Raw genomic sequence first — 15,121 nt, forward strand, 5'->3', positions numbered from 1 at the left:
CAATTACTATGTCACACTTTTACCTTCCATTTATAAATACTAAAATAAGTATTTACTTTCATCATTTTCTTGGTTTCACGATTGAGAACCATCTCCAGTACAAACACATCGCCCGCAGTGGGTTGCTCAGGTGTTTCTTCTTCCTCCTCCTCCTCTTCTTCCTCTTCCTCCTCATCATCTTCATTCTCACCAAGCATGGAAGCAAAGACCTTGTGAACTGACTTACTGACTCCATCTGACATTTCTCCTGAAGAAAGACACATTAAGGATGTTGGATAAAAGAGATAGTTAATATGTTTAAGGAAGGACACAATTTTTAAAAAACCCACAAATTCTGAGCAACAGTCATTCTCATGAAATCATAATAATCTTAAGAATTCTGAATATCCAAAATAAATATAAAAAGAAATGTGTAAAATATAACACTGCCAATCAATAAAATTTATTCCAGTAACAGAAAAATCATATGATCATCTTGATAAGGAGAAGCATTTGATAAAATCCAATTCCTAATAAATTAATAAATAAATAAATAAATAATACATTTATCATTCCTAATAAAAATTCTAAGTCATCTAGAAATGGAAGGGAATAGCTTTAATTTGATAAGCAGTATCTACAAAAACCTTTCCACACAGTTAATGGTGAATTATTTAGTTACTGGGAATGAGACAAGGATGCTATCACCACTCCTTTCAACATTTTGCTGGAGGTCCTGGATAATATAAAAGAGAAGAGAAAAGGCATAGAGATGAAAGGAAGAAATAAAACTGTCATTATTCACAAATGATGTGATTATGTATATAGAAGATCCAAAAGAATGTACATACAAACTGCCAGAATACCTGAATTAAGCCAGGTTCCTGGATTCAAGGTCAATATACAAAAATTAACTGTAGTTTTTCTATCAGCAATAATGAACTGAAAGTGAAATTAAAAGAGGCCCTATTTCCATGATGTGTAGGAAAGGTACGCAACAGTGATATTCAGTAATGCATAGGAGAAAAAAGACAATTAATTCCAGTGGCCATATATGCCAATTAGCAGATGCTGTCAAACTGTTCAAACCTGACCCTTCTGTTGTTCTGAATTTATGTGCACACTCACCAAGGGTCCTGATAGAGCTCTGGGATGATTCCTTCCTGGGAAATGGGAAGTTTTATATCTTAAAAGGACTGATGGGATTATTTGAGCTGAGGCAATCTAATACATGTATGCCTACTGCTCCTGATAAGCAAGAATCGACTCAGTTAATCCCTTTTTCTAGGGAGGGCCTGATGGCCACTTCTCAGGGGCAGCTTTAGTCAACCAGGACTGGGAGGCAGCACCCAACGGTGCCTTCTACTACATTTACACCTCAAACACCTGATGATGGAAGAGCTATTCCTCCCCTAAGCAGATAAGACCCACAAGTTATTAGAACAACTTCAGTCCTCTTTTCCACCCCACCTGCCTGACAAGGTAAGAAACCGTAGTAACCCCAATTTGCTCTCCGTTTTGCCCCTTCTTCTCCACTTGATCGAAGGAGGCAGGAATAAAGCTTGTTTTCTGTCTATCCTATTAGTATGTATTCTCTGTGTAAAGAGAGCTGTTTATAGGGGCGGGGGGAAAAGCCTCTACTTCTACTCCCTAGAACAAGAAAGTTCAATTTAGTTCTCAATCAGACACTATACACGAAGCTACATTCTAATTGATGGTTCAGTATCCCACATAACTTGTCATGGGTAGATGAATACTAGGAACTATTATCAGTATTCTGATCACTAGAAAGGTGTATGAATCACTGGAAACTAATGAATTTGCATACTAGTTCCATCAATTAAGACTCTGATGGCTTTAATGAGTTTGGGACTAACCAAATCTAGTATCTGGACATGTGGAGCTGAGGACTGGATCCTAGAATGAGGCGACATACCAAGATACCTACTGTGTGTGAGGACCCATCTGGGCAGCCAACAGGACTTCCACTCTGGCATTTCTATCTTATCTCCTATAACTAAAGCAGTTGTTTGGAAGCCACTTTGTACAGAAGTACAAACCATTACAATTTGGGGGAGTACAGTCTGGAAGTAATTAGTAACTGAAAGAGCCAATTTAAAAAACAATGACCTCAAAAAGGCTCCCATCTGAAACACTTTTCCAAAGGGCACCTTTGTGGCTCAGCCGGTTAAGCAACTGACTCTTGATTTTGGCTCAGGTCATGATTTCAGGGTCCTGGGATGGGTGGCATGGGGCTCTGCGTTCAGTGGGGAATCTGCCTGAGGATTCTCTCTCTCCCTCTGCCCCTACCCCCGAGTGGCGCATGCACATGCTTGCTCTAAAATAAATCTTTTAAAAAATAAAAATAAACACTTTTCCACAAAAATAACCCACAAAACTACCCATCACCATATTCATTAACTCCACAAATATTTATTGAGCAGCTATTATACACCATGCACTATGCTGATAAACCAGGTAATCAACAGAATACCACTGCAATGAAAAAACAATGTTTTCATTAAATTATTAGGTTCTCTTAATATTTAATGCAGGTGGCAAATGATTTTAACATACCTTCATTGACATCTTTGTCTCGTGATTTGGTGGAGTCAATTCCTGATGATGATGGAACTTCAGAGTCATTTGGATTTTCTTCAGCTGATAACTTTCCTTTTTCCTGAAGACTCTGATTGAAAATTAATGATTCCAAAAATAATGCAGATTTAGTTCTCTCCAGTTGGGAATAGGGCATTTCCCTCATTTTCTCTTTCTATAAAACTTGAGCTCTGCAAACACATACAGTATGTGGAATCCAAACTTGAACAGTCAAAGCATTTCAGAGTACTTAGATCTCATTCCCCACGTCTGTCTGCATCAGTCACTTATGAAAAATAATTTAAAATACCTTGATGATTTCATCAATCTACACATTGTATCCTAGCTTTTCAAGTGAAAGGAGATGGATCATTATTAGCTGCATGAATTAGGAGAGAACCCACCAGTTAATTTCAAAGGGTGAGATTTTTATTTTCCCTCGGACTTCATGTAAGTGAGAAGGTAAGGAAAGTTCAGATATTCTAAAGTATGAAAAATTATGTGAGTGAAGATTTTGTTATCAGACAGGAAAATTCGCTTTTTTGTAGAAGATTACATCAATATCACTGGGAGACGCCTCAGAAAAGGGCCCTCGGTTGAGAAATAAACTGCCGCCTAAAGAGAGGTGAGTTCCTCACCCTAACACAAAAGAGACTTAGTGGCGAAGCTAGGACTAGAATCAGAAACTCTGACGGGATGAGGGAGGACGGGGGTGGGGAGAGAAGGGGAGAGAGAGAGAGAGAGGGGTTACCACAGAAACAAGTTTTTGGCGAGGGGAATTTTTAAAGAGGAGATTAACACAAGGATGAGAGGTGAGAACCCGGGTTTGGGGAAGAAGGGGAAGAAGCTGCTGGGAGTTCCGGCCCGCCCCATCACAACGAATGGGGCCATATAGGTCCCATTCGTGTATTAGGGCGACAAGACAGTGAGGAGAGTCCTGGCCTAGCATCGCCTCACTTTCTTCTCGCGGGTTTTTCTCTCTTCTCTCCGCCTTTCGAACTCCTCAAAGGAGATCTTCCCTTCCAGGTAGTCGATGAGCTCCGGGCTGAAACCCGACATGTCTGGGGGGGTGCGGAGATACAGCACCAGGTGTCAGGACAGAGAACCGGAAAAGCAAGATTTTATCCTGCTCCGGGGCGCCGAGAGAAGCGACCCGGCGTTCTCCTGGGAAACGGGCCCGGCCGGCGCTGCAGCCGCTGCGCTCGGGTTCCGCGGGAGCATCTGGCCCGGCTTCCTTCCAGGCGGCGGGAGCGGGATCTTCCGGGCGGAGTCCGGTGCCCTGGGCCTCGCCTGCTATGCTGGCTTACGCCTCCTATTGAAGATGATTGGGGAGTTAAAAAAAAAAAAAGAAAAGAAAAGAAAAGAAAAAAAAAAGTGCTTTAAAGAAATTTTCCTTAACCTGGATCGTTTCCCTCAATTCTTCATTAGGATTCTTACTCCCAATTCGTTTCCTTTTCTGAATGTTTGTTCTTTAATTTGAACTTTGCTGTAGTGATTATTTTCTTAATATAACCATCTGCACTGCCACGTACATGTTCACTTTCCGTTGTTCCCCTGCCATAGAAGGCGAAAAGTCCTCTCCCAATTTGTGCTCTAAATCTCATCTCCTCCACCAATGGCACCATCAGTTAGTTTTCCTGTCTTCCATGAATCCTCAAACTCTCCCTTCCTCAGGGCTCCTTCTCAGTCTGTAAATAAGTTTATCAGGACTTCTTGATCCACCTATCAGTCCTACCCAAGTTTTCTTCTTTTCTTAACAAACTTTTAGAAAGAATCAAATGCTTGATGTGATTACCATATACTCTTGCTCATTTACCGTAGGACGCGTACTGGCTTCTGTGTTTTACATACATTGCCCAAAATAATCCTTAAAAACAGATGTTGCTATTCTTTTTTTTTTTTTAAGATTTTATTTATTTGACAGAGAGAGACACAGCGAGAGAGGGAACACAAGCAGGGGGAGTGGAAGAGGGAGAAGCAGGCTTCCCGCACAGCAGGGAGCCAGATGCGGGCCTTGATCCCAGGACACTGGGACCATGACCTGAGCCAAGGCAGATGCTTAAGGACTGAGCCACCCAGGTGCCCCCAGATGTTGCTATTTTTAAAGCCAAAGTCCTGTATCTAATAAGGAGCAGAGCCAGGATGTGAACCCTTGTCTATCTGACCCCAAATCCCATGCGTGGAATTAATATTGTATATGGCCTCCCCTCAATGGAACTATTCTTTACCTCCTGAACACTCTTGTGGTCTGTATTTTACCTTGTATTAATATTTCTATTATTACTATTTCTCCACTGTCCTATTCTAGAGACACTATCTGCCAACATCCTGAGAACAGTACTACCTGATTCATCTTTGTGAACTCTAGTAATCTATCAAAACACTTATGAATTAAATTGGATGGACTTGAAAGTGTATTGGAAATGGGCAAGAGCATTGAGGTATGGGGACTGCATCTTGACATAAAGCTAAGTTTAAAGACAAGTTACGAGGAGCCTGTCACTTAGCCATTAGTACCTCTTTGTTACAATCTGGATGAGGATAAGCAACAGTAGGATGGTAGAATAAAAGCCATGACCCCAAGACTTCCAGGTGAGAGAAAAATACCTCACAGCTAGAAGTCCTCCCCTTTCTCATGATGAAGAACCCTCAGCACTCTAACTGGGTAGAAAATATGGAGGCTAGCAGGGTGGGTTGGATTAAGGTTCTCAAAAGACATCATTTATAGGGAAATTCTCCCCTGAATTTCTCCAGGCAGTCAGGGAACTACATCTAAGAGGAAGTCAAGGGTCTGGTCATAACTTCCTAGGGGAAAAGAAGGGAATCAAGGCAGGAAATATGCTCACCTCATAAGAACTCTCTCCTAAGACCCAGACGGCTTAGACCAACTTGTTTCATTATTAGCTCCCTGGAATATGGAATAACAATTGTGAAGCTGTAGATTCACGTTGGGGAGAATAGAGAACAGGGAGCATGGGGTGGAAGGATAGCTTTTATGCTGTTGATAAAGAGACAACAGACCCAAAATGGAATCACTTGTGCTAAACCCACATCACAAAACTAAGACTTAATACTTAACTTAGTTACAGTTTCAACCTCTCTCAGGAGTGAAATCTTAAGCCTGTCAATCTGTAATTACCTGGTCAGCACTAGTGAGGTGACCTCACTGCATGATAGACCTCTGCTGTCCCCTAAAGGGAGGTGACCTTGCAAACAATCTACTCTCTGCTAGTAACTTCCTTGTCCCACCTTCTAGCTACAAAAGTCTTTCATTGTGTACAGCTCTTTGGAGCTCCTATTTGTTAGATGATGCCCAATTCATGGTTCATTGAATAAAGCCAATGAGATCTTTAAAATTTACTTTAAAGTTTGAATTTTATTTTAAACACTGCTATGGAACACCTTGTGGACACGAAGTTTTTTTTTTTTTAAGATTTTATTTATTTATTTTGACAGAGAGAGACAGTGAAAGAGGGAACACAAGCAAGGGGAGTGGGAGAGGGAGAAGCAGGCTTCCTGTGGAGCAGGGAGCTGGATGTGGGGCTCAATCCCAGGACTCTGTGGTCATGACCTGAGCCAAAGGCAGACGATTAACAACTGAGCCACCCAGGTGCCCCAGACACGAAAGTTCTTTTACAACTCAGACTATAGAAACATATCTTATAAAATTGTAATCTTACTCTTTTTCTTTTCTCCACTTCCTTGTAAGTGGTTTGTCCCCTGGTGAGTCAGAGGCATCTGTATTACCTTGAGATGAAGTGGAATTGTTCTAGAAGTAATAAAAATAGCAAGAAGAAACCTTTCAGACTTTCTGAGTGCTTTTGGGAATCAAAATGGAATGTCTGAAGGAAGCAGAACATTGAATTTGTGCCATTACAATAGAATTAAGAGTATACAGAGGAGATGACTCCATCCTTTCTCCTCCTTAGGGGAGGAACCGGAATGGGGTGTGATCCTTTTGGGGAGACAATTTTTCCATAAGTCTCTCACTTTTCTGCAAAAGCTTGTGACAACTTTCAATCTGGGCTATATTTTCAAAGATGTCTGTAGAACAAACAACCTTGAAAGAGGAATTATCTTTCCCTGGAGCAGAGGACAGATTTGTTTTCTGACCAGTACACTAAATATAATGTTTCCCTCTGGGGCAAAGGTTGGGTGTGTTGCTAGTAGCCCCTTATAAAAGTGGGGATTTCCTAAGTTTGGGGTTCCTCAGCTGTGGCACAAACCCACTTGTGTGCAGCATATACTTGAACGCACCTCCATGTGACTCCCATGATACTTGGGGGGATAAGGAGAGCCAATGCGGATGTAAAACTCATGCTGCCCGCAGCTCCATGAGTAATAAAGTCTGTTGCCTCAGCCTAAGAGTCTCATGTGTCTGACAGAATCTGAAACTGCAACAGGATAGTGTGCAGCTTACAAGTAGAGCAGAACCTCACACCCTTAATGGTTCTTGACTCCCCTAGATCTGTGATAGGGGACAATAGGTCATGTCCTGAGAATGGAGTACTCATCAAAGAGGAACAGAGTCAGTGTTGAAAGGCTGTCAGAGACCTATGGAAAGAATTACCATGGGCCCCTTGAGAACCTGGATCTCGTACAAAACATTGATTTTCACTGGAGGAAACATGACACTTCTGCTCTTTTCCTAGCAATGGCTCTCAGCCAAGAAAAATATCCCTTCCCCTGTGGGATTTTAGCAAGGTCTATAGGGAAGTTTGGGTTGTCAAAATAATAGGGCAGGGGTGGGGAAATGACTGACATACAGTGTCTGAGGACCAGGGATGCTAAATGGTCATAGAAGTGGAGACTTGTCCTTCCCCAATTGCCAATAGCATCACCATCAAGAAACTCTAGTCAGGCCTTCCATCAACAGCTACCTGCCAACAGTGAGGAGTTTTCCAGCAGAAGGATGCATGCTCCTGCCTTGAGATTGTGTAAGCTCCTAGCTAAAAGTCCATGTGGATGCTCTTCCTTTTCAAAGGCCCTGAAACATAAGCATTCCCTTTGTGGAGGTATTGACACCAGAGTAGGGGTCGTAAAAGGGAAAGGGAAAAACCAGCCACTGGTCTTGAGTAGAACTGGACAGTGGTAAAACACTCCTTACCATTCTACCCTTTATCTGAATAACATATTTTTATGAGGAATAGCTCATCAGTAATCACTTATATCTTTTAAATGGTAAGAAACATAATCTTGACATTAACTAGAAGTAACTTCTATTACTGTGTGAATAATAGAATAGCACACCTTCACTTCAAGACATATTTATTGGACACTTGCTACATGCAGAGCATTGTGCTAGGTGCTGGAGAAATAAAAATGGCTTAGATATAATCTCTGCTCACAAAGACCTCACAACACTCCAGGGAAAACAGGCACATATACAACTACTTAAAACAGAACAAATTAGGGGTGCCTGGGTGGCTCAGTTGGTTAAGCATCTGTCTTTGGCTCAGGTCATGAACCCGGTGTCCTGGGATCGAGTCCTGCATTGGGCTCCCTGCTCAGTGGGGAGTTTTCTTCTCCTCCCTTTGCCTCTCCCTGCTGCTGGTGCATGTACTCTTTCTCTCCCTCAAATGAATAAATTAATCTTTTCTAAAAAAAGAATTAAACCAGATTCAGAAACCTATTTTTGCATAAATACTTTATTATTGATATTGAGTATCAATGACCCACAAAAAGCCACAGAAGACTATTGTGGAATGTACAGACTAATGTTTCTATGATGTCAATATTTGCATTCTAGTACAATGCTCTTTTTGTAGGAATCACAGAGAAAATGATGCAGCTCTCCATAATGATACAGGAAAAGTAGTATTCCAAATGAAAATACAAGAATCAGAATAATTCAGCCTGAGCTGGTAGGAAGAGGAGAAGATTGGTTGTAAAAGAAGGGAATTCTACCCATTTCTATTCTCCCTTCTTAAGGACATGTGTGGAGAAAAACCAGAGCTGGATTGTGGCTAGGATATTTCATGTCCACCTCTGAATATGGTGGCAGGTAATATCTCCTAGAGACCCTAGCAACTCCTAGAATCCCAAAGGTTTTTTCTTTCCATTTCAACTTAATTGTGGCTATTTATCACTTCTTCTCCCTTGGTATGAAACTGTTTTAAGATTTCTCAATAACATATGCTGAAAGTGGGAATGCATCTTCTTTTCAGGAAAAAGACAAATTTTAAGCCCAAATCTCTATTACATATAATGAACTATAGTAAAAAATAGCAGAGTCTCTTTCAAATAAAAACATTTATTGATAAAAGGTAATTAGCATACAAGTTTTAAGGAGAAGCTTAAAAGAAATGTAATTTAGAAGATCATCTCTTCTGACTCTGCGGTGTTTTTGTAATTCTTACAAATAGGTGCAGTGCTCTACATCGGTGTTTATGGTTTTACAGAGTAGAAAAAAGACTTCAAAAATACGCACATAAGTCACATTTGTCCCAGAGGTCAATCTATTTATATGTAAATCTGGAAATGTAGAATAAAATCATTATAAATTGACAAATAAGTGGAGGGGGAAAAGGTTTAGCCATAACCATGATTGAATTTTTCTAACGTGAAGCTTCATCTGTAGTTTTAAAATAGCCAGACACCTGAAAGAACAAGAAAATGTTATCAAGAAATAGAAAGTGAAGACTATACAAGCAACACAATGACCCCCCCTTTTTTTTTAAGATTAATTTATTTGAGAGAGAGAGAGTGCAGGAGGAAAGGCAGAGGGAAACAGAGAAGGAGTTTTGTTTTTTTAAGGTTCTTTATTTATTTATTTGACAGAGAGAGAGAGAGAGAGAGCAAGAGAGGGAACACAAGCAGGGGGAGTGGGAGAGGGAGAAGCGGGCTCCCTGCCGAGCAGGGAGCCTGATGTGGGACTTGATCCCTGGGATCATGACCTGAGCCAAAGTCAGATGCTTAATGACTGAGCCACCCAGGCGCCCCTAGAGATCAGTTTCTGCAATTTATAAATGAAGAAACCAAGGCTTACAACCGACTTGTATACAATTCTGTCTCATACTGAAGCAGGTACTGTGGTATTTTTTTTTTAATTTTATTTTATTATGTTATGTTAATCACCATACATTACATCATTAGTTTTTGATGTAGTGTTCCATGATTCATTGTTTGCATATAACACCCAGTGCTCCATGCAGAACGTGCCCTCTTTAATACCCATCACCAGGCTAACCCATCCCCCCACTACCCTCCCCTCTAGAACCCTCAGTTTGTTTCTCAGAGTCCATAGTCTCTCATGGTTCATCTCCCCCTCCTATTTCCCCCCCTACATTTTTCCCTTCCTACTGTCTTCTTTTTTTTGTTTTGTTTTTTTTAACATATAATGTGTTATTTGTTTCAGAGGTGCAGGTCTGTGATTCATCAGTCTTACACAATTCACAGCGCTCACCATAGCACATACCGAGCCACCCCATTCCTCCCACCCCCCACCACTCCAGCAACCCTCAGCTTGTTTCCTGAGATTAAGAATTTCTCATATCAGTGAGATCATATGATACATGTCTTTCTCAGATTGACTTATTTCGCTTAGCATAATACCCTCTAGTTCCATCCACATTGTTGCAAATGGCAAGATTTCGGGGTTTTTGATGGCTGCATAATATTCCATTGTAGTATTAACAACTGTTCTGTTTTAGTGTCTAATAGCCTAGGGCCTAAGTGTGAATAATAGTCAAGGGAACCCTTCATTAACATCTTTCTGTTTATTCTGTCTTATTTCTCATTGTAGGAGCTGTCAAGTGCATATGCCACATGGTAAACTGCATCTTCCTGTTAGAATAAGAAACATTATTTTAAAAAATCATCACATTTAAAAAGGAACTAATAATCAAAACCCTTTCACATGCACAATAAAGTGCAACAATGGTATACTTCCTCAGAATTCCATCCCTAGCTTGTGGAAGAATGGGAGTAGATTTTATATTTTATTTTTTAAAGATTTATTTATTTATTAGAGAAAGAGAGCAAGAGAGTACAAGCAGGGGGAGCAGCAGAGGGAGAGGGAGAGAAGGAGGCTCCCTGCTGAGCAGGGAGACAAATGCAGAACTCGATCCCAGGACCCTGGGATTATGACCTGAGCAGAAGGCAGACACTTAACTAACTGAGCCACCCAGATGCCCCTGGGAGATTTTAATTATGATTCAGTTCTCTTTATTATTGAGCCAAACAAAAAGCTAATAGACTAGAATCACAATGTATTTTCTTGGAATACACCATACCTGGTTTATTTTAATGGTAAATATTTATTTGATAGGAAAGCTAAGGTAATAAGAATAAGACTAGGGGCAACTGCGGCACGTATTGCATGGAGCACTGGGTGTTATAGGCAAACAATGAATCGTGGAACACTACATCAAAATCTAATGATGTACTATATGGTGACTAACGTAATTTAAAAAAAGAAAAAAAATCATAACTTGTCATTTCTTTTTTTTTTTTTTAAGTCCCAACATGGGGCTTGAACTCATGACCCTGAGATCAAGACCTGAGTTGAGATCAAGAGTCAGACACCTAACCAACTGAGTCACCCAGGTGCCCAAACTATTATTTCTTTTTAAAATTAGACAATGAAATACAAGAACCAAATCCAAATATTAATAGTGATGAGTATCATCAGAACTGAGCACATGTTTCTATGAGAAAATAAAATCATTTTTCAAATAAATACTTTCAAAATCTCCTTATGACTGAGTTGTATAATTGGACAGATCCTGGGGATAAAGGAATAACTTACCTGTGTTCAGAGGAAACATTCAGCCTTTGAGGTAATTAGGAAAGGAGTTTTTCTGCTCTTCATAATCTGCAAATGCAGAAGCAAGAAGTTCTGATTGGAAAGAGAGAGGTCTAGGATTCTCATTCATGAAGAAAGTGTTTGGAAACCTCCCGAGATCAAGACCTCTTCCCTTAAAATATGCCTGAAGAGTTCTGAAAAACTGAAGAGAGAAAGAAAGTGTTCAATGCTATATGTAAATTAAACATAAAAAGTACTCAGAGACATATTTTCCCCTCTTTTTCCCCTCTGTGAATTGACTTAAGGGCCAATCTAGGAGACAGGAGGTGGAAAACCCAGAAATAGAAATACATATTTTGACTACTTCTCCTTCTTCCCCTCTGATGTGGGAATCAAAGGCAGAAGAAAAATTATTAAATTTCTTTACTACTTCCAGCCCATTGACAAATCCTTGAAACAGGCAAAGTGACATTCCTCTAGGGACTCAGCTGCCCCAATGTTGATACTTTTGCTAAGGGCAAAACCAATCTTAACCTGACCCCCAGGATTCTGTAAGTCTACTTTAATGTATAAAAATTCCTTTGGAAACTTCCTTTATCTCTACCCCCCAAGATACATGTCAGCAATCATCCCCCAAGTATATGACCCACCGATATACATCTGAAGGGTCTCATGACTCAGGTTTTATTAGACAGTAATAAATGACCTTTTCCCAACAATAGTTAGCCCCCTCAAGATCCTGGAAACCTTGCTTCCAAAGATCCTTAGAGACTTACCCTATCCTTAGCCCCCTCCCATCTTGAAAGTATACAATGGGCCACTCCTCATGACCCCAGTGAAGCTCTTGTTGCCCACGGGTCCTGTCCCTGGGCTTTAATAAAATCACTTTTTGCACCAAAGTCATCTCAAGAATTCTTGTCTGTCGGCTTTGAACCCTAACATTCTTTCATACATCACCCTCCACTGTTCTTTACCTGCCTTCTTTCTGACATTTCAACCCTAAACAAGATAATTTAGCATTCTTGGTGGAGATTGAGAGAGGAATATCAATTATTTAATAGCATCACAGTCAGAGGGTTTGTTGTAAACCACCTCTGAACCACTTAGGTCAGAGATTAAATTGAATTTCACAGTGATCAGAGCTCCATGCCTCCTCTCTGACTGAAGGTGAGATCCCAGGCATTATCTTCTACACCAGAGCTTTTAGATGCAGTTTTTCAACTTTCCTTTAGGAAATGGATACACAGAAGCTTGCAAAGGGCTACTTGGTTGTTTGAACCCTATATTGTTATATTTTACATCAGTTTCCATAAGGAAATAGTATTTTGAAATAGTAATGTCAGCATGTTTATTGTATTTGGCATATTTTTAAAAGAGAATTTTTGCTGATGTTTTGAATTCTATTTCCTAGATAACTTTATGTTGAAAATAATGCCTGGCGGTGGCGGGGTACTGGCTGGCTCAGTCAGTGGAAGGTGCAACTCTTGGTCTTGGGGTTGTGGGTTCAAGCCCCACATTGCATATAGAGATTACTTAAAAATAAATCTAAAAAAAAAAAAAGAAAGAAAATAATGCCTGGTAAATTGATAAGAATGCAGGTCAATTTTCAGTCTTTGCAAATGAGCTTTGCATATGCTGGTCATATGAGAATCTGTTTTATTATCAATCTGAACTGTGCAAAAATAATCTCCCTGCTATGCTCTTGATTTTGTGTATCTATGAGAAATCCAGTCTATAAAGTAAATGTGTATGTAAGATCATTTAAAAATGTAATGTGTTGTATAACAAATCTAAATTTGTTTCTCCTTACAAAAACAGATGTAGATTGGCCAGAAGAACAATAGGATACCAGCCACAAGACTAGCAAAGCCCTTGACCAGTCCTGTTAAGGAATCTTCTTGGCACTTGGTAGCCTCCTCTCCACTGTGCTCTAGCAGAGGGCAGTCCAGAGAGGTGCTAATTTCACCCTGTAGCCCAGCATGTCCCAGTGTACGCTCTTACCAGATCTCGATTTCTGGGGTTGTTGAGTGACTTCCATTTCTCTTCATTTCTCAACGTGGCTCCATGCACAAGCCCAGATAGCACCAGGGCAACCCACAGCAGCAGGAATGCTTTGGGCATGGTGGAACGGAGCTGAGCAGAAGGAAGGATCGGGGAAATGTTGATGGTTAGAGAAGAAAGAAAGAGAAAGAAAAGAAAAAAGGAGGATGGGGAGAAAGAGGTAAAAGAAGGGAGGACAAAAGTGGAAAAGAGAAAGAGGAAATATTTTTAAAGAGAGACAAGGAGGAAAAAATAGTATATTGGTTCCCCTGAATTTTGCAGCCCTCTTTTCTCCACATTCGTTTGCAAATGAAGACTCCCCCCAAATCCAGCAGATTGCCTCAAAGAGGTCCATGATGATTAGAACATTATACAGTGATAAGCAAAGCAATTATGAATACAGCCTAAAGAGTCTGAGTATGCCTTTTCATCTTTGAAAAAAATGCACTTTATTGTCTCCAAAGAAAGTGCAATTCTTTTTTTTAAAACTTTTTTTTAAAGGTTTTACTTATTTATTTGACAGAGACAGTGAGAACAGGAACACAAGCAGGGGGGAATCGGGGAGGGAGAAGCAGGCTTCAGCAGAGCAGGGAGCCCGATGCAATGTGGGGCTGGATCCCAGGACCCTGGGATCATGACCTGAGCCAAAGGCAAACACTTAATGACTGAGCCACCCAGGTGCCCCAGAAAGAGCAATTCTTAAAAAACAAAACAAAAAAACCTTGAAGTACTTAAGTATTAAGATAGCACTCTTGATAAATGAAGGACAAGGAGGAGGAGGAGGCGAAAAGAGAAAAGAAAACATATACCCCAAACTGAGAAATATACTGCACACACACACAGACACACAACACACCAGCATAAGTATAGGTTGTCTCCCAACCCAATGTGTGAAATGGAAATGAAACATACAGGAAAGGCTGATAAAACTTACCAGGAGTTGGACTTTGGCTGGCCCTGGTTGGCTACCCTGTTCACAATCTGCAAGGCAATTCGTGGCTACTTGTAACCAGTGGACCGGCTGCAGGCGGGAGTCAATGACGTGAGCGGGGGGAGTGGAAAAATAATGATTCCATTTTCATCCATGGCACCAAAGATCCTTGAGAATCACATCTTTAAGCTTCCTCAGGGGTGATACTGAACTTATTTGTCTTCTAAATACAGCAGCGGCTCCTCTAACCTGTGAACATTTTATGTGGTTTTTATGAAACACACAAAGCACTTCTACACAGCAAAGTGGCTTTTTACTTTTTCACTCTTAAGGGTATACACAGCAACTGATAATATGCTGATGATTACCTACCTAATAGAATGCTCCTTTGGAGATATCAGCTTTTCAAATTAACATCATTTTTTGAACAGGAAATTCTATTGCAAGAGATAAAATTGTTCCTTGTGACCTACACCTTATATTTCTTCTGAGAATCTGAAAAAGCTTTACAGGTTTTAAATAGCAGCATGGTTTATCATAAAAACCCTTCAAAATAGAGCAAAAAGAGAGCATGTGTTTCTTGGAAAAAAGAAACGTTGCTATACGTATCGCATCTCCTTGCTGCATAATATGCCATCCAAAGAAAATGGGTGGAGAAATGGGACTTGATTTGTGAAATTGCTTCCACTGCAATAATTCAGAACAATTCAGGACAAGGTCTTTGTGAGAAAGCTAGTAATCTGGACTAGAAATTAGAATACCTGGCTATGGTCTGTCTTGCTGTATTGACCCTGGGCAAGTCACTATGACCTTCATTTGTTCATTCC

At 40.4% G+C, this 15,121-nt stretch overlaps 2 protein-coding genes across 3 annotated transcripts in view; both read right to left on the reverse strand.

Annotated features, from left to right (window-relative positions):
* GTF3C3 (general transcription factor IIIC subunit 3) overlaps positions 1-3,731 on the reverse strand; it is a 44,410-nt gene extending 40,679 nt beyond the window's left edge. The window contains exons 1-3 of one of the 2 annotated variants that reach the window (XM_027590518.2): positions 3,535-3,729; positions 2,557-2,668; positions 57-247 (exon numbers count right to left, since the gene is read on the reverse strand). In XM_027590518.2, the coding sequence (XP_027446319.1) occupies positions 57-247; positions 2,557-2,668; positions 3,535-3,636 (405 nt within the window). In that variant the 5' untranslated portion in view covers positions 3,637-3,729. Of the gene's footprint in view, positions 1-56; positions 248-2,556; positions 2,669-3,534 lie in introns of both variants that reach the window. The other variant, XM_027590520.2, reaches the window with a different exon arrangement.
* A 5,115-nt stretch (positions 3,732-8,846) lies between these two features.
* C3H2orf66 (chromosome 3 C2orf66 homolog) lies at positions 8,847-14,538 on the reverse strand. The gene is made up of 4 exons (XM_035726881.1): positions 14,298-14,538; positions 13,325-13,456; positions 11,327-11,525; positions 8,847-9,176 (listed from the first exon to the last, which is right to left on the reverse strand). Exons 2-3 carry the CDS (start codon positions 13,442-13,444, stop codon positions 11,346-11,348), a joined length of 300 nt encoding a protein of 99 aa, XP_035582774.1. The 5' UTR covers positions 13,445-13,456; positions 14,298-14,538; the 3' UTR covers positions 8,847-9,176; positions 11,327-11,345.
* Between the last annotated feature and the right edge of the window lie 583 nt (positions 14,539-15,121).

This window comes from Zalophus californianus, chromosome 3, assembly GCF_009762305.2.
Source record: "Zalophus californianus isolate mZalCal1 chromosome 3, mZalCal1.pri.v2, whole genome shotgun sequence".
NCBI lineage: Eukaryota > Metazoa > Chordata > Mammalia > Carnivora > Otariidae > Zalophus > Zalophus californianus.

What these genes read in the sequence shown, in the direction of transcription:
- C3H2orf66 (XM_035726881.1), bottom strand. Translation starts at nt 13,444, where the DNA reads ATGCCCAAAGCATTCCTGCTGCTGTGGGTTGCCCTGGTGCTATCTGGG. An exon ending in ACCCCAGAAATCGAGATCTG is followed by an intron (nt 11,526 to 13,324) that starts GTAAGAGCGTAC and finishes TTCTCTCTTCAG; the next exon opens with TTTTTCAGAACTCTTCAGGC.